Below are 23074 nucleotides of genomic sequence, written 5' to 3' on the forward strand. Positions count from 1 at the left end.
ATGTTTGTTGGTCTGAGCTCTGTGATGCCAGCACACAAAGCGCTATCATCCTTCATTGGAACTGAGATGAATAACTCACCTGGCATCTACTGAGTTAATTGCCTCTGGGACACAGCAAACAACTTTGACGGTTTCTACCACCGCGCTCGAGAGCGATCGTTACTGTGATTGGAGTTTTGTGTTCTCATTCCAGGCACAGCAAGAACTCAAAGTAATTACACAAAGAGGCAATCGATAGAGCCAAACCCAAAGCAATATAAAAGGCAACCAAGTAATGGCATGATGTTAAGTCAATTGCTCTGATACCGCATGTGGGTGTTTACAAAAAGGCACTTATGAGTACAATGACAGTGATGCAATTACACAATTACGCAATTACAGACTGCAACCATTTGGAGCAGTGCACTGCTTTGGTCACCTTGGGAAAATTCCTACACACACACACACACACACACCTAAGAGCCTAGGAGAAAAAAACAAGCTTGATTACAGCCTGCTTTCAAATGTCTTGTATTGTTAATATTGACACATTGGAGTTCAGCACAAAGAAATCAAATGGTATATGTTGACCCCTAGTGCCCTCTAGTGGAAAATAAAGAAAACTACCAATGCATTGTTGTAGTGGATTTTCTTCTGTCTTCAACTTCCACTTCAGGTTCGAGGAGCTGAACACAGAACGAATGAGACAAACTCTGATTCTTTTTCTTTGGCTTTATTCTTCATATAACAGAATACATAATACAACTGATATGTGGAGGCTCTGACCAAGAATTCTCATCTTCATGTTCTTTTCTACCTTCTAACCCCCCTTCACACCATGCTTCCACCTATAGGGATAGTCTATTCCTAAACGTTACCTATTATGGCTCTCTAATTGGTCTAACTGTTGGGATGTGGTCAGTCTTCCTTCCTAATTCTAAGTATCCTAAGTATCACACTCCATAACAAGTTAAATGAGAATACATATAATCAGTTAAGATGAATACAAGCACACGGATAAGGTTTCCATCTCCCTCCTATTGTACAGGGCAGCTTGTTGTGCCCCGGAACTTCTGGCTTCCACACCCTCGGGGTAACTAATCTCTTGTCTTCAATACAGGTGGGAATAAGTATCATAACTCATCCCGAGCACATGATCTTACCAGCAAGACGCTGATCACCTACACTAGGAGCAAGACGCTCAGAGCCGTAGTTGTGCTTGGGCTCCTAATGAGAAATGAACCAAAAACTCTCCCAGGCTTAATTGTTTTACTGACCCGGGGAGAGATAAAAGATTCACCCCTCATCACAAAAAGATTCACCCTTCATCACATAATTTCAATATAGTAACACAACAACATAAAAGATATGACAGCAAATGGTATAGCGATATAACAAAATTCTGCCCTATTGAAGAGGCGCACCGCATGGCTCTGATAACCAGATCGGACCTTGGTGTTACTTCAGCTCAGGTGAGGTTTCCCCGCCTGGCCAGTAGCCCTCAGAACACTCAATCAGTGCCAGGCTAATAAGGTGAGTCCCATACTGTAGTGGCACATCCTCTTCGCAAGTTGTGGCATATCCTCTTCGATATGTCCAGATGTTCAATATGTTTGTGATGTGTGTGTTTTGTGTATACCTTCCCATCTAGGCATATTATGTAAATACTGCAACTGAATAGGGTGGTGATTTTGCCACAATACGTCATTGTATAATGTAACAGATATTACTTCTAACTTCTTCCAGAAGAGACCATTCCTATGACAATATGGCGTTCCATTAAGGACGTAACTAAAATCAACATTCTTTCTTAGGTCATTGTATAACGTAACAGATATTACTTCTAACTTCTTCCAGAAGAGACCATTCCTATGACAATATCGCGTTCCATTAAGGACGTAACTAAAATCAACATTCTTTCTTAGGTTACAGACTATGTTTAATCATTAGTTGTGGGCTCAGTTGGTATGTCTCATGTTGCTCCTCCATAACATGGTAGACAGTACGCCTTATGTCACAGGCCTGGTCAAATATCTGTTTTTCGGTCAGAGGGGTTAAAAAGCTATTGGGATCCCAAGCTCCATAGATGTCTTTCCACTCATAGTTCATATTAAATTTTTAGTGTTTCTGGGCACATTCACTACCAATTCGTCAAGCATTACCCTATTAGTATCAACTCATCTGAAATCATCACTAATCCAGTCAGGGGTTGGATATAAATCAGGAAATTCAGGTTCAATTGGCTCCTCAGTAGGTGGCTGCATTTCAACTTGACTGGCCACCATCATGCCTGTCCCAGGGACCAAGTGTCCTACATACCTCAATATCATTGCCTTTGCACAGGTAAGGATAAGGGTGCATCCGCACAGCAGCAGTAGGCCAGTTACAGTATAACCAATGGGAGTAACAGCTGTACTACCATCGCACCCCATGGGCCAAACCAATTATGTAGTGTGTGTGAAAAGGAATTACCAGTACTCTTTGAACGCCCAAATGCATCTCTGATGACTTCCAATGACGCAATTATACTAGACAGGTCATCTTTTGCCTGCTCATCTTTTTTGCCTAATGCAGAACTATCAAATCCCAAGGCCTTCCACTTCTTTTCCCAATCCGCGAACTCATTCTCTGTTTGTCGCCTCTGTCTTTTCCTGTCATTAATTTCGTACCGCCCACTATTCCAGTTAACACTAAGGGAGCTTTCAGGGAAGAGATTATTTTTTATGTCACAAAAGCGAATCTGTCTCCGGGTCATGCAGGTCAATTTCCCATTTAGGTGGCTGTCACTGATCAGTGTGTACAGTGGACTGGCATACGTGTTATTTCCTACGGTCGATATGCATTTAGACAATTTATCACACTTAATGGTCCCTTCTGAAATTTTGGCTTTATTTACCACCCTACATTCCTTTGGGAAGGGCCTTCCTCTAGACAGGACTAGTCGATTATAGGGGTTGAGTACATTAGAATCTATGTATCCTTCCTTAAGATCTACACTTAGTCTGAGTCTAACCTTTCCATGTATTTTGCCCCTATGGAATAGTGCTCTATCGAACCTTACTTCTCTGTGCAGCAAGGCTCTAGTGTCTGGTGCTAATATTATTCCTTCAGCAAACAGGGTGGTGAAACATTCCTGTACCTGTTGTAATGACGTATGGGTATGGTGCGTATTTGTCTTGGTACTTCAGTAATGTATGTAGGTGCAAGGGTAGTGTGATGTGTGGGCATTGCTAGCTTTGCACTCTGTGTAGCACGGGCAATGCCAGTCCATCCTACCAGTGTGATGAGTAGGGCGATCAGACCTCCTCATCCGCTGGGTCCAATGCTCTGGTGCAGTGATTTAGGTGTACCCATCCTGTCACTCCGCTGACTTTCACTGCCGTGGGGTGTGCTCGAGATGACTTGGAACTGGTCCTTTTCGTCCGGGCTCCCTCCACTTACACCTTTGGGCCTTGACATAGACCCGGTCACCTGGTTCCCTTAGTCGTTCTGCCTGGGTCGACGGGTCTTTGGTCAAGTCCTCCGTTCCTTGGGGGTGTACCTGGAAGTACACAGATCTTATAGCCGCTGTTAATCCCTTGAGATATTTGCTCAAGTCTAGTACTTCCAGATTTGGCACTGGCCTTTCTGGTCTTTTGACAGGCATTGCCATTGGTCGCCCTGTGATCATCTCATGGGGCGTTAAGTGCGTAGTTCTATTTACAGAGTTACGCATGGCCATTAGGGCCAATGGTAGGCACTCCACCCACGTGCCACCTGTTTCCCTGCATGCTTTGGCCAATTTAGTTTTGAGTATGCCATTTGCTCTTTCTACTATTCCAGCCGATTGGGGGTGGTAGATGTATGAAAATTTCTGGCGTATGCCACATGTTTCTTTGGTAATTTCGGCCTTAAAATGCCATTATCTGATTGCAGGGTTTCGCATACTCCAAATCTAGGGAAGATTTCTCTTGCTAGACACTTTGGCATCGGCATGAGCGCATGGAAACGCTTCTAGCCACCTAGAATACCTACATATCACTACAAGGCAGTAACGCTTCTTTTCCCTTCTCTCAGTCATATCAATCAAATCCATGACTAGGTGGTGAAATGGGCCTTGACCTAGATCCTTTTCTGGGTTTTGTGTCTTGCAAATTGTACATGAGTTCAAGAACAAGACCACGCCTCAAGCACACATTCAATTTCCTGCTCCACCCTATTTAAATGCGCCTAACCATGACCTTTTCTCTCTCTCGTATGTCTCAGTTCTCTCATCCCTCCCCCCACAACCCCTTTTTTTATGTCTTCTCATGCTCTTCTCTCTCAGTACAGGAACCACAGGGGGAAATGATGGGGCTAGACTCCCCATCAGTGAGACAGTGCCCCCACCCTGAGTCTCAATTCCCTGGTTCCTCCAGCCAACCATCGACCCCAACTCATCTGACCCCTCGATTCATCCCTCCACCCTCCACCCTCGTTTCATCCCTCCAATCTCGATCCCTCTGTCACGGGTAGGTGTGGTGAGGACCCAAACGCAGGACAGCGATGCAGGTGGTGATCAAAAATCCCCAGACTGGGAGTTTAATTGAACAAATAGCAGGTGACACAGGAAATCCAAAAATAAGAGCTCTTCACAAACTGACACAAACACAATACAGAACAATGAACCGACAAAGACTGACTGGGGAAACAAGACTAATATACACATGGGGTGATTACAAATGAGGTACAGGTGTGTGGGAGCAGGAGGAGGGGGAGAGAGGGAGCCACACCCACACTACACACTGACAGACAAACCAGGAGGCGGAGACACAAGGGAGGCAGGGAACACAGAAGGAAACACACAGGCAGGTCATGGCCGAACCATGACAGTACCCCCCCCTTAAGGGACGGCTACCAGACGTCCCACCAGGCTGGCCAGGACCGAGCAGGGTGGGTGGAGGGGGTCCGGAGGAGGGATTCAGGGACAAGTGGCCTGGGAACAGAAGGATGGAGCAGGAAACATCAGGCGGACGGCCTGGAGGCTGGACGGAGGCCGAGCAGGAAACCTCAGGCGGACGGCCTGGAGGCTGGACGGAGGCCGAGCAGGAAACCTCAGGCGGACGGCCTGGAGGCTGGACACATAGGCGCAGCAGCTCTGGAGGACGACCAGAGTGGCGGAACAGCTCTGGAGGACGGGCAGGAGGACGACCAGAGCGGCGGAACAGCTCTGGAGGCCGGTAATGTAGGCGGGACCGCTCAGGAGGTCGACGACGAAGGCGGAACCGCTCAGGTCGACGACGCAGCTGGAGGTCAGGGAATGCAGCCGACACCAGAAGATTCAGCTCGGGGCAGGCTGCGAGGAAAACAGGACCGGAGACCAGAAACGGCTGGAGTGCAGGACCGGAGGCCGGAAACGGCTGGAGTGCAGGACCGGAGGCCGGAAACGGCTGGAGTGCAGGACCGGAGGCCGGAAACGGCTGGAGTGCAGGACCGGAGGCCGGCAACGGCTGTCTGAGATGGCCGACGGGGATTGGCAGGGCGTCGACAGATGCGGCCGACGACTGGGAATCTGGCTGCAGTGCAGGCTGTGTCAGCTGGGAGCCCGGCAGGCGAGCCGGTGAAGGTAGGGAAACAGGGGTTTGCTGACACACAGCCAGAGCTGACTGCAGCAGAACAGAACCAAAAACTTGCTGCACCTCTGGCTCAGCGGATTGCTGCGAGACGGGAACAGAAGACAGCTGCAGCCCAGGAACAGAAGGCTCTTGCAGCACAGGAACAGAAGGCTCTTGCAGCCGCACAGGAACAGAAGGCTCTTGCAGCCCAGCAGGAACAGAAGGCTTTTGCAGCCCAACGGGAACAGAAGGCTTTTGCAGCCCAACAGGAACAGAAGGCTCTTGCAGCCCAACGGGAACAGAAGGCTTTTGCAGCCCAACAGGAACAGAAGGCTTTTGCAGCCCAACAGGAACAGAAGGCTTTTGCAGCCCAACGGGAACAGAAGGCTCTTGCAGCCCAACGGGAACAGAAGGCTCTTGCAGCCCAACGGGAACAGAAGGCTCTTGCAGCCCAACGGGAACAGAAGGCTTTTGCAGCCCAACAGGAACAAGAGATTGCTGCGGCCCAACAGGAACAAGAGATTGCCACGGCTCAGCGGGAACAGGGAGCTTCCGTGGCGCAGGAACAGGTAACTGCCGCAGCTCGGCGACAGGGCGCTTTTGTGGCGCAGGAACAGGGACCAGCCGAGGTGCAGGAACAGGTGACTGTCGCAGCTCGGCGACAGGAAGCTTCCGTGGCGCAGGAAGCGGGGATTGCCGCGGCCCGACAGGAACGGGAGATTGCCGCAGTGCAGGAACAGGAGACCACCGCGGCTCGGCTACGGGGAGCTTCCGCCGCGCAGGAACGGGTGACTGCCGCAGCTCGACGGCAGGGAGCTTCCGCGGCGCAGGAACAGGTGACTGCCGCAGCTCGGCGACAGGGAGCTTCCGTGGCGCAGGAAGCTGAGAGTGCTGTGACCCAGCACGAACAGGAGATTGCCATGGTGCAGGAACAGGAGACCACCGCGGCTCGGCTACGGGGAGCTTCCGCGGCGCAGGAACAGGTGACTGCCGCAGCTCGGCGACAGGGAGCTTCCGCGGCGCAGGAAGCTGAGATTGCTGCGGCCCAGCACGAACAGGAGATTGCCGTGGCGCAGGAACAGGAGACCGCCGCGGCCCAACAGGAACTGGGGATTGCCGCGGCCCGACAGGAACAGGGGATTGCCACGGCCCGACAGGAACAGGGGATTGCCGCGGCCCGACAGGAACAGGAACTGGGGATTGCCGTGGCCCGACAGGAACAGGGGATTGCCGCGGCCCGACAGGAACAGGAACTGGGGATTGCCGTGGCCCGACAGGAACAGGGGATTGCCGCGGCTCGGGAACAGGCACTGACTGGACCCCAGTAGTGGCGCTGGGTAGCGGAGACTCTGTAGCGCAGGACTGCTGAGTGAGCCAGTGGCGTCGGGAGCCACGGGGACCTCGCCGCCTCTTGGTGCCTCCACGGGTCCCCGTGAAAAAGGCAAGACGAGTCCCCTCAAAGGATGACCGCTGGGCATCAGGGCGGCTCCCCAGATGATCCATGGTAGGAACCAGGGGTTCCAGGAAAGCCGGGTCAGGACAGGAAGGTTTCAGGCTCAAAAACCCGAGCCTAACCGACTGGAGTGCTGGCTGGTGGCTAGCAGGCCCAAAGCTAGCAGACTGGGACTTGGGCTGGTAGCTCAGCTGCTGCTGGGGCTTGGGCTGGTAGCTCGGCTGCTGCTGTGGCTTGGGCTGGTAGCACGGCTGCTGCTGTGGCTTGGGCTGGTAGCTTGGCTGCTGCTGCGGCCTAGGCTGGTGGCTAGCTGGCTGGTTGCTAGCAGACAAGGCTGCTTGCCGGGCAAAGTAGGCAAACAGGGTAATCATCTCAACGCCCGTTGCAGAGGGAGGAGACCTGTCTGCTGGGTCCATGTTGGCTAGTTCGTACTGTTATGGGGTAGGTTTGAGAACGCTGGGAAGACAGAAGCAGGCAGGGAAAGGGGCTGAAACCCCCCGGAGCTTTCTTCCACTGCCGGGACACGAGAGGGTAGGCTTGAGAGTGCTGGGGATCCAGACAAACTGGCAGGGAAAGGGGCTGAAACCCCCCGGAGCTTTCTTCCACTGCCGGGACAAGAGGGTAGGGTTGAGAGCGCAGGTCAAACAGAGAAGCAGGGCTCACCAGGTGAAGGCAGGCTGTGTGGTAGCTGGGTGCTGTCCGCTGGGTCCAGTCTTGGTCGGTTCATTCTGTCACGGGTAGGTGTGGTGAGGACCCAAACGCAGGACAGCGATGCAGGTGGTGATCAAAAATCCCCAGACTGGGAGTTTAATTGAACAAATAGCAGGTGACACAGGAAATCCAAAAATAAGAGCTCTTCACAAACTGACACAAACACAATACAGAACAATGAACCGACAAAGACTGACTGGGGAAACAAGACTAATATACACATGGGGTGATTACAAATGAGGTACAGGTGTGTGGGAGCAGGAGGAGGGGGAGAGAGGGAGCCACACCCACACTACACACTGACAGACAAACCAGGAGGCGGAGACACAAGGGAGGCAGGGAACACAGAAGGAAACACACAGGCAGGTCATGGCCGAACCATGACACCCTCTTTCCCTCAATAAACCGTCCAAATACATCTCATAGTGGCGTGGTCTTTGTTAGTGAACCAGTATTTGGAAGTTGCTTTAATCATCTCCCCCCTTGCAGAGTGGCAAATGCCATGTGCCGCTCTGCACAATTCAGGTAATAAGGAGGCAGGGGCTTTACCTGTTTCCAATTGCCTATACAAACCCGTTTCTGGGCAGGTAACACAGCCTGCAGCTAACCATGTGTCTTTCCCTGACAGCGCGGCGTCATACTGTATAGTTAGTAAGTCAGCGAGATTGCAATCGGTGACATCAATAGCCTCAGCAGCATGGGCGTAGGAAGCAGTTGGCCATTGGCGGGGACAGATTTGACTACTGGGGTACGGGGGCAATTTTTCAAAAAACAGCTCTGCATTATCCATTTCTAGTAACTTTTAAAAAGGCTATCTGAAAATAAAGAAAGAATGAGGTGCTGAGTGACAGATCAGACTTTATGTGTTGGTTACAGCAGGCTTTCAGCCAATCTATCTAGTTTTGCCTGTTTCTCATTAATAATAATAGAATAACAATAATAATAATTTCCGTCTTTGAATTACAGTGTTTTATGTAGTTGTATTTTCCTTCCAACTAACTGCACTGATATTATCTGGTTTCTAGTCATTTATTTTTTGCGGTGCACTGGTCCGTTTTGCCCACAAAGGCCTGCATCAGAATGTAAGCCATTATATTCTTTACAATCTGCCTTTGCGGGCTAAAATGTTAGTGGAACGATTTTAATATTGCTGAACAGAACACGTAATTACAAGATATTTAATTTAGGGCCAGAGTGACACCTCTTCACATGATCTATGCAGCTTTGTTTTTGGCTGTAGTTTGGAGCACTGCCTTGGCTGCTGTCTGCTCCTCAATATGAAGCCCTATTGTCAAGTCTTTTTTTCATATGGAGATACTTTATTCAACTTCATTCCACATTGCGCAAAGTCAAAGGCTTTTCAAAATAAAAGTCCCACGGTTGATTTTTCAACCCGGAGGCAAAATAACACAATGTCGTGGTTTATTTTATGAGGGGAACATTTTAAGCGTCTTAATATCGGAGGGGACATGTCCCCCCTGTCCCCTGTGCTTCCTACGCCCATGCTCAGCAGACAGAAGCATGACAGAGACAACAGGGTGAGTCGAATTTGCAACATGTTTGGCTGTGATGTCAGCCACAGAGTTACCTCTAGAGGCAAAGTCAGCGCCACGTGTATGAGCAGCACATTTAACTATAGCAGGGCCGATGGGGAGTTTAACTGCAGACAAAAGCGCTTGAAGCTGAGAGGCATGTTTGACAGGAGTGTCATCTGCTCGAAGAAAAACTCTTTGTGCCCAAATGCCAGCAAAGGAGTGAACAAACGCAGCTTAACACAGCTTTAATCTCTCTATGTCTGTGTTTTATTCACTATTTTCCGTTATATCTTATATGGGTTTGACTGATATAGAAAATGAGTTTCACTTTGTTTTCTATTGCCCTTTTTTACTGGGAACTGCACAATAATTTGTTTAGTAAGATAAAAACATATTATATTGTTTTTGTAAATATGGATGATGCACAAAGATTGAGTTGGCTGTTCGCTTATGAAACATTCAGATGAGCTAGTTACCTGGAGAAAGCCTGGGAGATGAGAAAAAAAACTCTTTACCGAGATAAACTGGAAGCTTGTAGCAGTTCTTTTCAGTGTATTGTTCATTTGAAACCTATCATTTCAAATATGTTATTTGAAAGAATATAGTAGTACTTTATAATGTGGTAATTTTTTTTTTTTTTTGCTCTTATATGTATCACCAGAAGATGTATGTTTTGTAAAATGGTGGTGTCCTGTAATCCCATGTGGGATGGGCCAGATGTTTGGCATGACACAGAAATAAAACTAAACTAAACTAAACTAAAACTATATCGGGTTCAACAATTTCTCATTTTTGAGTCGTTTATCTCACTAGTATGATTCAGTCTTTTAATTGTATTCAGTATAAGTTAATTTGGTAACACTTTATAATAACCATCATTAATAAATGGTAAATTGATAGTTAATTAAACTTTAGTTAATAGTTATTTTACTGTTAACAAACAATGAAATGATCATTAATAATGTTTACTAATTATTAGTAATGCTATAATTTATGTTATTTTATCATTTGTTTATAAATTATATATTTTATCATAGCTTTTTACCCTTTTTACCGTCTCTTATCAGCTATGATACAGTATATCATTTAGAAACAAATGATTTTATATTACACAAACTAATGATAAAATAACATAAATTATAGCATTACTAATAATTAGTAAACATTATTAATGATCATTTCATTGTTTGTTAACAGTAAAATAACTATTAACTAAAGTTTAATTAACTATCAATTTACCATTTATTAATGATGGTTATTATAAAGTGTTACCGTTAATTTTATTTCATTTTTTACCTTCATTACATTTTTAATTGTTTCATTTTATTCTTTTACCCATGACCACGCCCTGAGTCATGCGTTAACGTCTGCGAGGAATTGAGAGAAGTTAAGTCATGTGTTGAACGCAAGGACATTTTCAGCCGACCTAATGTGTGAAATGTTAACCCACAGTGTTCTCCTAATAATTTCTTAGCTACTGACATATACTCTGGTGTGTGGAATTCAGTCTCTAGTGTAGCTGCACACCTTCCCCACAGAAGCTGAGGTGATGGCATGGGGTCCGCTAATGGATTTCCAGCCTTCCCTGATTGCTCTGATCACCCCAGTCGATAATGGACTCGGGAATCCATCTGGAAAGGCTTCATGTAAATTTACAAACACAGTTTTGCTCCACAATTTTTCATATATGTCTTCTAATGAGTTATATCTTTCCCTCCCATCTGGGCCAATTACTTATTTTCTCATCCAAAAATGCACACACTCTCCTTTAGACATATGCTCTCCTGGCTCTCTCTCTCTCTCTTTTTTTTTGTTTTTTTTGTTCTTTTGTTCAATTCAACATACTCTGCCCCTCTTTTGATAATCACCTCTCAACCTTTTAGTCCTCGTTATTTCTCTAACTCAGTGATTCTCAACTTTTTTCATATCAAGGACCCATAACTTATCGGGCCACGGACCCCTATTTGATGAGATTTTGTCTCTCAGACCCAAATCTGAGAATATCTTTATTGTTAGATATGATTTTGTCCAGAATTCCATGACTATCTGTATTGTAGGTAGAGAGATAACAGAGAAACTATGATCAAAACAGTCATTCTTCTACATTCTCTAATTGTGTTCACTAATTGTAAATGAAATAATGGTGAAGTTTAACAATTCATCAGTTTGCTGGGGACCCCCTGGAACCCCCTCAAGGAGCCCTGGTGGTCCCCGGACCCCACGTTGAGAACCACCGCTCTAACTCACACTTATCTCTAATCCAATCTTCTTCAGCTTTGATCTTGCCCTCTGTAATACATCAACGTCATCTAAATCATTCCTCCAGCGAACTCAGCACACACAACCAACCACCACACTATTAACACACTGAATGCCACAGCTATATCATCACAATACTTCCAGTGTAAAGTGCTTTAGCAATTTCAACACTGATTCTATACTGAACAAAAATATAAACGCAACACTTTTGTTTTTGCTCCCATTTTTCCCATGAGTTGAAATAAAAGATCTAAGACTTTTTCTAAGCACACAAAAGGCTTATTTCTCTCAAATTTTGTTCACACATTTGTTTAAATCCGTGTTAGTGAGCACTTCTCCTTTGCCAAGACAATCCATCCACCTGACAGGTGTGGCATATCAAGATGCTGATTAAACAGCATGAGTATTGCACAGGTGTGCCTTGGGCTGGTCACAATAAAAGGCCACTCTAAAATGTGCAGTTTTATCTTGAAAAAAGACATTTATTAGGCACTGAACTATGGATCTCATATGACTAGGGCTACAGATATGTATTTTTGGAAAACCAGTCAGTATCTGGTGTGACCACCATTTGCCTTTGGCACTCACAACAATAAAATCAGATTACAGATTTTTAGAAAGGGCTTCTGCTTACCTTATGTTAATTTAGGTGCGCGCTTGTTGGCTTGTTGGCTGGCTTGCCAAATGTCTTAGTGGATTTTCTTCTTTCTTCAACTTCCACTTCAGGTTCGAGGAGCTGAACACAGAATGAGACAAACTCTGACTCTTTTTCTTTGGCTTTATTCTTCATATAACAGAATACATAATACAACTGATATGCGGAGGCTCTGACCATGAATTCTCATCATCATGTTCTTTTCTACCTCCCAACCCCCCTTCACACCATGCTTCCACCTATAGGGATAGTCTATTCCTAAACTTTATGGCTCTCTATTGGTCCAACTGTTGTTTTGTACCTCAAGGCCGAAAGTAGGAGTCTTCCTCCCTAATTCCTGTACCAGTCCGTCCCCAGTAAGAGTGATCTCTGCATACAATCCCATTGCAATAACAATCCCATTAATCTTTCTTTTTTTTTTAAGAAGCATACTGGCATGAGCTATTATCAAAAGCCTCTTTCTCTCTACTCTCTCCCCACTGTGCATGGTACATGTATGTGTGCTGTCTGATCAAAGGAATGTGTTCATATATTCTCCTTGATTATATTGATTAAGTATAGCAGTGCTTCTCAATGTGGGGTCTGGGGACCACCAGGGGTCCTTGAGGGGGTTCCAGGGGGGTCCCCAGCAAATTGATGAATTGTTAAACATCACCGTTATTTCATGTAAATGCGATTAGAGAATGGAGAAGAATGTAGAAGACTGTTTTGATCATAGTTTCTCTGTTATCTCTCTACCTACAATACAGATAGTCTTGGAATTCTGGACAAAATCATATCTAACAATATAAATTTTCTCAGATTTGGGTCCGAGAGACAAAATCTCATCAAATAGGGGTCTGTGACTCTAATGTGGACTAAATTAAGGGTCCTTGATATGAAATAGGTTGAGAATCACTGAAGTATAGATTTTACATTGATTATGACGATAACATAAGCATGTATGGCTTTACATTCGATTATCTACCTGAATCAACTGGTAGGCATGCCTAACAGTTGATTCAGGTATGTTAGGCATGTGTCCTACACATGTTGGCCTACTGTATGTTTTCAAAACATCACATGGTGGATGAGTATGAAGGGAATTGTAGTTCAATATTGAGAAATAGAGAGAGAGCATTTTACACACAGCTCTAAAATGTTGAATTAATAGAATCAAAAATGATCCTAAATTAAATGTCCTGGCGCCCTCTACTGGCTAGTCACCACTGATACAGCCTCAGTGTTATATGCACAAACTCAGTATATAGCCTATAGACACATCTATAGACATGCTGCCTTCAAGTGCTTGCTTCCATACTTTTTGCCAATGAATGTCTCTATAAATATCAGTGCTCAATTTCCTTTCCATTTCTTGTCCTCGATAGATATACCATTCAGCATGATACCACCACCTGTATACAGTGGGGGTTACGTAGCTTGATGACGTATATTACGTACGCGGTATGTAATCCACTTGCGCAACTCCTTCTGGGTAAGAGGCAGGCTGTCCTGCACGTTGACATTGGGAATATAACGTTAGCCTGAACACATCTCGTCTGACTTCCATAACAGGTCAGTTGTTTTCCTCTCTTTTAAACTGTTATAATCCTTCTTTTATGTGACCAGCGGAGAAACAACAAACGCCCGTTTCAGTGTATTTTTGAACGAGGTTCGTTTTAATGTACCTAAATATGAAAGGCAATGGCTAGAGATAGTTACATGGCAGCTAGCAGGGTTGCTAAGTTGCCTGGCTAATTGTTGCCGCAACCGTTAGGTTAACTAAGGTTAACTTTTTGACAGCAGCAGCCTATTTATAGAGTCTCTTATAGTGTCTGTGTTAGCTGTCGATTACACAGTGAACGTTACGCTGCAGTTATTTTGCTGCATTTCAACACAGTTAGCCACTCAATTAGTGTTAGCTAGTAAATGTGCTAGCTAGCTCCCTTTGCTATGTTGGGTGCAGGTTGGGTGACTAACCCTATACTGTATATCTGATTTGTTTGCTACACAGCATATCTCGCTAGACCCGATACATTTCGTTCTCTCTTTTATGGGGGGAACGCCAAACTCCAATTCAAAAATGTGTCTGTTTTTTATTTTTTTTATTTTTTATTTTTTGTATTTCTCCTTTATTTAACCAGGTGAGTCCCATTGAGATGTGCATCTCTTTTGCAAGGGAGCCCTGGCCAAGAGAGCAGCAAACAGATGTTACAAAAATACAACACAAAACCACAATATAAAATCACAAGGAATACCTACGAATATGCAAATTACACAGTATACAATCTCAAGTAAAACAGCTACAAACTTCAGTTTTTAAAGACTGCAACAGACTTTTAAAATCACCCAGAGGGATGAAGTGATCCAGGTTTGCATCTTTCTGGAGCTGATTCCAGGACCATGGAGCATAATAACTAAAAGCCATTTCCCCAAATTCCATGGAAGGGCGCGGGACAGTGAAAAGGTGTAAATTCTTAGAGCGCAAGTTGTAAGAACTTGTGATACGATTGAAAAGGCGTTTTAAATAGCCAGGGATTTGCCCTATGATGGCTTTGTAGATAAAAAAAAAGTGCCAATGAAGGCATCTGCGGTAATGTAATGAGGTCAGACCTGCCCTTTCATACAAGTGACAATGATGAGTGAGTGATTTAGCATTCAGAAGAGAGGGAGAAATGTAGCAAAATTAAAACATGTCTTGTTTCTAAAATAGAAACCCAGTTTAATCTTGAGTTTTTTTTAACAAGGTTAATTTAATGTTTCCTTGCTTGTGTACTTGTATGATTGTGTAGTCTGAATTTCATATCCTAATTGTTTATGTCAGTCTGAAAAGATGGGTAAACTGAGTTTAGATGGTTTAGAATTACTATCCACTGCATCCCTGATTATACTCAGTGAATTGGAACATTCTAGTGAAGGGACTTCATAGCTCACACAAGACATGAATTTAAGTGAGACTCTCAACTCAGTAATCAGTATTATGAAATTCTGTGCTGTGTGACATCCATACATACTTATAGACATGAATGTGATTACAATGTAGTGTTATCTGTTCCAGCCCGTCAGGCACCATACAGATGAATGTTTTTGTTTTCTTCTCTTCATGTCTCCTATGTGTTTGTGTTTCCACCGCAGACTGTGGGCAGGATGGGAGCCTCAGTGTCCACGCTTGCTCCTCCAACAGTCAAGGCGGAGGCGGTGATGGTCGCCCCGCCTCAGGGCTGCCCCATGCACCAGGAAGCCCAGCCTGTCAAAGGTGTGTGTGTGTGTGTGTGTGTGAGGGGAAGGGGGGAGGTAGGGGTTTTGGAGAGATGTCTGTGGGTCATTTTCTCATTTATGATAGCATAGTATTTTTGTTCATGGATGTTCAAATTGTATCAACATTCCCTAACCTGTTTCTGTCTGTCCCCCCCCCCCCCCCACTTCTAGTGTCGCCACCATCAGAGTGTCCCATGCACCAAGCCCAGCCTGTCAATGGTAGGTGTGAGAGAAAGGGGTGTCATAGGGTGACATAGTACAGACCCGTTAGTCTGGGGTCATTACTCAAAAATGATTAATGTGTAATCCATTTTTCTCTATTTGGGAAAGCTAACATTCTTATTGTGCCAGAAAATGAAATCGCTTCGGTTTAATTTTGGATATGCTACTAGGGTTGGATAAGTGGACGAATATGTTGGGTATTTACGTTTCCAATTTAAAAAAAAATTGCCTTGATATTGACTAAATTTGAATGCAGTGCTTCATAGCCAAGAGCCAGGAACAACCGCCTTGTCGTGAAACTCCACTGCTTCAGCTTTTATTTTCACTGAGACCAAAGTCACATCGACATCTGCTGGTCGAAAAGCTGCATTGCTACCAATGAAGAGCAGATGAATTTGGGAGTATCCTATTGTGTGAGGAAAGTTAATTGAAAATGAAGAACAAAGTGAGGGCTTTCTTGCATTAAGAGTAATGCAGTTTAATTAAGTATCTGTCATCACAAGTAAAAAAAAAAAAAAAAAGATCAATTGCACATATTCACAGAAATGAACAAATATTGCATAAATTCAGATTTGAGAAACACCCGTTTCATCTCGCATATCGTTTCAGTCATCTCACATATTCTGATATTTGTCGCTGTGAAGAACAATCTTCATCTATACAGTGATATGAGCCTAGTTAACAGGGGCAAGATGTCTATCTGCGTAAATCATATTGAACACCGGACAAAATCTTCAAAACAAATCAAGGTCTGGAAAAAGTATGGAATTTTTTAAGTGAAAATGTGCAGGAACCCTGACTGTAAAGGTGAAAACACATCAACACGCCCCAATCCGCTCCTCTTGTCTCTTTTAGCGTCTCCTCCAGCAGAGTGTCCCATGCACCAAGCGGCAGCAGGTCCAGCCCACCAGGACCGGGCCTATGAATTTGTGGAGTGTCCCATGAAAGCTGCAGCGGGCGCGAAGAGTGACATCGACCCGTCGAATATGGTACCTGCCGCGGTTCACCTCAAATTTAATAATGAGCTCAAGTATAAATTCCCCTACCTTCCCTGAACTGAATAATCCTGTCAGAATGGGGGGCTAAACATTTTGAGTGTTGAGTTGTCTCCTCTCCCTGTGCACACAGATGCCCCCCCCTAACCAGAAGCCAGCTGCAGACCAGCCCTTCCCCCTGCCCCTCTCCAGAGAGGAGTCCAAGATTCCCCGACACGGCACCGGCAAGAACTGGGTCTACCCCTCCGAGCAGATGTTCTGGAACGCCATGCTGCGGAAGGGGTCAGTTTGTCCTCCGTGGCGTTTTCACCCCAGTTGCACACACGAGTCGAACAGTTAGCCTCCATTCATTGTGTATGAGAAGCGAGTGACCATGTGTGCACGGCATGTCAGGATAGGTGGCCATGTGACCCAGGCCTGGGGCCAGATTCACAAAACCTTCTTAAGAAAAATTTTTTTCTCAAGTGCCATTTTTTTCTTAACTTTAGTCTTAAGAAAAAAACTAGGAAAAATTGCTATTCTCAAAAACAGTTCTTATATATTTTCTTAACTTTCTTCTTATGTTTCTTCCTAAGAAAAAACGTAGGAATAAATGGTATTCTTGAAATGAAAGTTCTTAAATTTGTTCTTGGTTTTTTTCTTAACTTTAAGACAGCCCTTCACCTGTCTTAAAACTCCTACAGTGAAAAGGTAAAGGTAATTTTAAACAATTAGGTTATAGTTCAAAGTCTTCATAGGTTCCCCTACACCTAACATTAAGATGAACATTTATTGTAAAGCTTTATTTGGTGTAGGGCCAGGTAGCCTCTGTCTCATGTCTGTTGAAAATAAGCTGCAAATTTTACAGTTACCAACAGCAACCAATGTTTAAATCTTTTCATATACTTCATCAGTTGTAGTTGCCCTAAATAGGTTTTTCCCCAATTGTTTTGTAGATGGAAGCACTTTGGATTGTATCCTAGCCTTGTCTCCTAGCCTCCTAGCCTTGTCTCCTAGCCTCAATGGCAGTAAGCCTAAAGTTTATTAACCAGAATTAATTCAGGCCCTATTAAATTCGTAAGAAATGAGACTGTTACTAAGAAAATATTGAGGAATTGCACTTAAGAACCTTCCTAAGAACTTCCTAAAATTTCCTCTTATGTCATTTCTTAAGATCTATCTTAAGAACACATTGGTGAATCCGGCCCCTGTAAGGCAATGAGCAAAAGTTGGAAAAAATAAAATTTTATGCAAGGGAGAACTATGGTTGCGACGCAAGAACCAATCACATTTGGGCAAAAATCTGTTTCTCATATTGTCCTGGTCATGACATTTTTGTTCCTAGTTCAAATGGAGTTTAAATGGAATATGGAAGAGAGAATTATTACAATTGTGTTTCATATTTGGCTTTTATCTTTGCTTGTCTCCTGATTTGTCTTTGCTGTCTCTCCACCTGTGCTGCAGGTGGCGCTGGCGCGAGGATGACCTCGGTCCTCAGGATATGACCAACATCATTAAGATCCACAATCGGAACAACGAGCAGGCCTGGCAGGAGATCCTTAAATGGGAGGCCCTCCACGCTCAGTGAGTCGACACACTATACCAGTGGTTCTCAACATGGGGTCCGGGGACCACCAGGGGTCCTTGAGGGGGTTCCAGGGGGTCCCCAGCAAATTGCTTAATTGTTAAACTTCACCATTATTTCATTTACAAGAAGTTAACACAAATAGAGAATGCAGAATAATGACTGTTTTGATCATAGTTTCTCTGTTATCTCTCTACCTACAATACAGATAGTCATGGAATTCTGGAAAAATCATATTTAACAATAGAAATATTCTCAGATTTGGGTCCGAGAGACAAAATCTCATCAAATGGGGTTCCGTGGTTCTAATGTGGACTACATTTGAGGTCCTTGATATGAAAAAAGTTGAGGATCACTGCACTATACAGCTGGCCTTCATCTTTGCATTTAACTCATAATTTGTTTTAGCTCGGTTAATGGTGCAGTAGCATTCTTCATTTGTTTACTGGGAGTCCAGTATGGTTTCTCAACTTTGCGAAGTTGGCCATAACAAACTATGGTCCTTAATGGAGTCAGCAGTACAATTCATTTAAATAGGCTGTAGTATGCACATTTACACAATAGTTCACTTAAAACCTGTTGAACTGAGCAACTTAGCCTAAATCTGCACACTGGAGTAATGCTCCCAGATAGTAGGAACGTCCTCCATATGGTACTGGAAAGCCTCAACAAGGACATTACACTACAGTACAGCTGAAAGAGAGTCCTCTCCCACTTAATCACTTCCACTTACAAACCATTTCTGTTAGTCAAGTATATAAGGTCTCCAAAACAATATTTGTTTGACCGCTTCTGAAACTAAATAGTTGCATGCTGGAGAAATGGTTTTGATTTAACATTAACTGGGACCAGCAATGTCCTAACAAATGCTAACAGGAGGCCGTCTATATTACACAACTGAAATACAGGCATAAAAACCTTTCCTTGATTAGTGATGAATTGGTTGGTTTCTAAAAAATATTGGCTATGTCCTTACACACACACACACACTGAAATTTGTCTTGGGCATTGCTGCAGCACAAAAGACACAGAAACGAGGCAACAAGCAGCAGCATAATATTGGCACAGGCTATACCTAGGCTACACACCCATCAACATCAACCATATTCTTTATTCAGTTCACATCATCTGCCTGCTTGTCCTCATACTGTAAGTTGATAGCATACTTTGCCATATCATTGCATCATGGACAAAGTTATTTGATGTGAAATGTGACTTTAATTTAATGTTTTTTTGTCTCCTCTCCAGAGAATGCCCGTGCGGCCCGTCTTTGAAGCGGTTCGGTGGTAAAGCCAAAGAGTTCTCCCCCAGGGCGCGCTTACGCAGCTGGATGGGGTGAGTGAATTCACACTTTATCCTTTTGGTCTTATTTTATTCCATAACTGAGATGTTCTTCTCACAAATCAAATGCATATGCCGTTCCATTTCTGACAAGAAAGACTGGATCTTGGGCAGTATGTTCTCATACTGTGGCTTGATCCGGCAGACATGGCTCAAGTCTAGCCCTAGGTTAAGGCATTTCTAACTGTGTGTTCACACTGTGAGCAACTTGGTTGATGGATCGCTCTATTCTGACTGATTGTGGATGGTGTAAGAGGATTGCATCTATGTCTATCTATTTGATGAGTTAAGCAAGTGTATAATTTGGTAGCATTGATTGAAAACAAATTAAAAAATTCCTTCAGAGCTACTATCGACCGCGACAATGGATGCAACCATTCTCCAAGCATCATTTTTGAGACTTTTATTCCCGTAATCTTTCAAATAAAAGTTGTAGAGAACTGGGAAGCTTTGAATGGCTGTAATCAGCTTCTTGTCCATTTTGCACTTAGCAGGCACAGCTATTGTTCATACAACAAAATCACATCAGTAGGGAAACAAGGAAGCACGGAAATCTGATTGGCTGGTTGGTTGATGACTGCAAAAAGTTCAGCTGTGGCCAGCTTTTCTCAGCTGACAAACTTGGCCGTCCACACATTGGCGGAGTTTCTAAGGTCGCTCAACTCCATAGGGAATAAATGGTGACTTGATGATCATGTTGTGGACAGTGTGGACACACGGAATCCAAATGAAAGCAATGATGTGTTATTTTAACCTGCTGAATCCACTTTAGTCAAGCAAAGGATGGATATAGATGAGGAGGCAAGCCATGAAAGAATTGAGACATTTTGCAAATTGTGCATCAGGTGGTTCTAATATTTTCTGCACTCAATGGCTGGGCGATACTGACAAAATCAAATATCACAATATTTTAGACAGAATACTTCGATATCGATAATGTGACGATATTTTGAGAAAGAAAATTTTTAAAATGAGTAATGATCATTAGTGATCAGTAATGTATAATCAGTAATAAGTGGATATGATGAGCAGGTAAAGCCGATCATCATTCATTTTACTCAGAACAGGCTAATATTTTCAGAAAATTGTATCTTTTCTCTTATCTATTTTAATTTGTATCTATACTGTAATGCAGTCTTCAAGACCCGGAAGAAGTAACATTTAAGTTAATTTACAATATTACGAAGCCAAAATCCCAGATGATATCGAGTCTCATATCAGGATATCGATATTATACGATATATCGCCCAGCCCTAACTTGATCCATGTCTCTAAACCCTGTTTCCAACATTCTAAATGAATATAATTGGTATGGGCAAAAGAATGAAAACTCAATTCATCCTGGACAACTGTGCTTCCATCGGTACAGTCAGTAATAAGAAACGTGATCTTGTGGAAAAGTACGATTTATTTACATGCCCCATCGCCCCTCCCACCAGGTACGAGCTGCCTTTCGACCGCCACGACTGGATCGTGGACCGCTGCGGGAAGGAGGTGCGCTACGTCATCGACTACTACGACGGAGAAATCAACAAGGACACCTACGAGTTCTCCATTCTGGACGTGCGTCCCGCCTTTGACTCTTTAGACGCCGTCTGGGACCGCATGAAGGTGGCCTGGTGGCGCTGGACCTCCTGAGGGACTACCTGTATTCAAACACACATGCGCAAGGACTTTGAAAAAGCATGGGGTTCCTCATTTCAGCTCTGTGTGGGAGGTGTGGTGCTGTGAAAAGAAACTATAAGAATAAAGAAAATCAAGACAACTCAAGCTATCTGAGTAGTATCAACAGAACTTCAGTTGGTTAGGTTATATCAAGCTTCACCTGCTAATCATATTGATTTCAGTGGGAGATGTTAATTTTTAGCTTTGCAGTGCAATTAACAGGTCTTTTAAACAGCATGTGTGTCTAAGCTAGTGGCAGAGTTGTGTCAACCGGGTCACATCTGGCTCCAACTGCCCTTTGGAATCTGTTAAACTGCCTTCTGGGATAGATGGAGAACTCTTAGTCCCTCAAGACTCCATAATTGAAGTTTTCTGTAAGACTTTGGTTGTTCCAATGTCACCCACAAACCAAAAATCCCTGAAGTAGTTGTCTTGACTATTTTCACATCTCTTTTCTGTCTGCAAGAGTCTGGTAGTGAGACGCAGACTAAAGGAAGTTCCAGGGTGGTCTCAATGATTCCAATGGCAGCTTGAGCCAAGTCCGCTGGGTTGTCTCCACCTCCAATACTGTCCTGTCCTGGCTAACTGTCTCACTTTAAGAAGGGTTTTCACCGATCTGTCTTCTCTCAGCTTTTGTACAGTATTTCTGCTCTGATTGTAACGAACGTTGTTATTCAGTTTCTAGTCAAAACCACTTTACTGTAAACGATTGTCAAGTAGAAGTTTAGAGTTTTGTGGGTTTGACAGAATACCGTGTTGAACATGCGAGGGTTATGGGTGTGTTAGCCTAGAAATAAAAGATGTAGTTTTATTTTTTTAAAGGACCGGTATGGATATCAGCCTTGTGATTGTAAGATACTGTAACTCCCCATCTTCCCTTCACTTCTTGTTTGGGTTAGTTTGCCCGGGTGTAGATGTCAATGGTTTGGGATGAGGTTAAATTGGAAGTGAAATGACTAGCTCATCTCATTGTCTGTTAGGCCAAACGCTTAATATCTTCATATACTGTATTACGTTCTTATTCGATGCTTCAAAGGGATTAAGTGCTCTAAAATAATGACTCATTATTCAGCGTGGGATTTGTATCCATCAGACATTCAATAGAAGACCCATATTTGCTTGAGCATCAAAATACATTTGGTCTTGCTTTGCGATTAATGAATTTTCCTTGTATATTTAGCAGAGTATAGTAATATTTCATCTGCAGCTCAAGCTCTCGGTATCAGAATTCTCTGCCTCGGCTGTAGTATATAATTTTCATATGCTGATTTTTATTTATTGTTTGGTGACTGTGGATTTCTGTGTGTACAGAACCTTGATGCTCCTGTCCTCAGAAAGTGTTCTTGTTTTCTAAAAATTGATTTTACTAGCCCTGTTGATCAACCAAATGAACAATAAAGTTGGTCCCTCTTCCTCTGAGATGTGCTTGTCTTTCTTCCTCACTCTTAAAGGGGAAACTACAGTGTTGAAACATTCCTAGCACCATCTGCTGGGCCTAATGCAATATTTCAGCAGGTTTACAACTGAGCATGTAATGCACAGTACATCTGCCAAGTTGGTTGTATGACTATTTTAGTACTTTGTAGCAGCCACATTTCCTGGTTTGAGTCAGTTAAAATTGTTAATTCCCTTTTATGTGGAGAAAACCTAATTTTTGCAGCTCTGTTAATGCAGTTTACAACCTGAACAGCAGAGGGAGGCGTTTCACCAGAATTGGTATCTTTGATCTATTTGTAGAGGGACAGTTTGCACCAAAAAAAACCCCCAAAACACATGAACAATACATTTCCCTTCTGTTATTTGTAGTATGTTGACTCTGTGTTTTATCCAGGATATGTCAGCAGTTCACAGTGGTGCACTCGTTGCCTCTTGCACAGTGAAAAGC

At 43.9% G+C, this 23074-nt stretch overlaps 1 protein-coding gene across 1 annotated transcript; it reads left to right on the top strand.

Annotated features, from left to right (window-relative positions):
- The first annotated feature begins 13627 nt into the window (after positions 1-13627).
- On the top strand, positions 13628-22601 carry LOC139663992 (holocytochrome c-type synthase-like). The gene is made up of 8 exons (XM_071542794.1): positions 13628-13719; positions 15280-15400; positions 15574-15621; positions 16480-16613; positions 16753-16901; positions 18063-18182; positions 19432-19518; positions 20964-22601. Exons 2-8 carry the CDS (start codon positions 15292-15294, stop codon positions 21160-21162), a joined length of 846 nt encoding a protein of 281 aa, XP_071398895.1. The 5' UTR covers positions 13628-13719; positions 15280-15291; the 3' UTR covers positions 21163-22601.
- Positions 22602-23074: the final 473 nt, after the last annotated feature.

The sequence above is a fragment of the Centroberyx affinis genome, unplaced genomic scaffold, assembly GCF_046629955.1.
Source record: "Centroberyx affinis isolate AG114_WGS23_722 - 3 ecotype Tasmania unplaced genomic scaffold, CSIRO-AGI_Caff_v1 ptg004185l_1, whole genome shotgun sequence".
Lineage (NCBI taxonomy): Eukaryota > Metazoa > Chordata > Actinopteri > Beryciformes > Berycidae > Centroberyx > Centroberyx affinis.

What these genes read in the sequence shown, in the direction of transcription:
- LOC139663992 (XM_071542794.1), top strand. Translation starts at nt 15,292, where the DNA reads ATGGGAGCCTCAGTGTCCACGCTTGCTCCTCCAACAGTCAAGGCGGAG. An exon ending in AACGCCATGCTGCGGAAGGG is followed by an intron (nt 16,902 to 18,062) that starts GTCAGTTTGTCC and finishes CCTGTGCTGCAG; the next exon opens with GTGGCGCTGGCGCGAGGATG. An exon ending in TGGGAGGCCCTCCACGCTCA is followed by an intron (nt 18,183 to 19,431) that starts GTGAGTCGACAC and finishes TCTCCTCTCCAG; the next exon opens with AGAATGCCCGTGCGGCCCGT.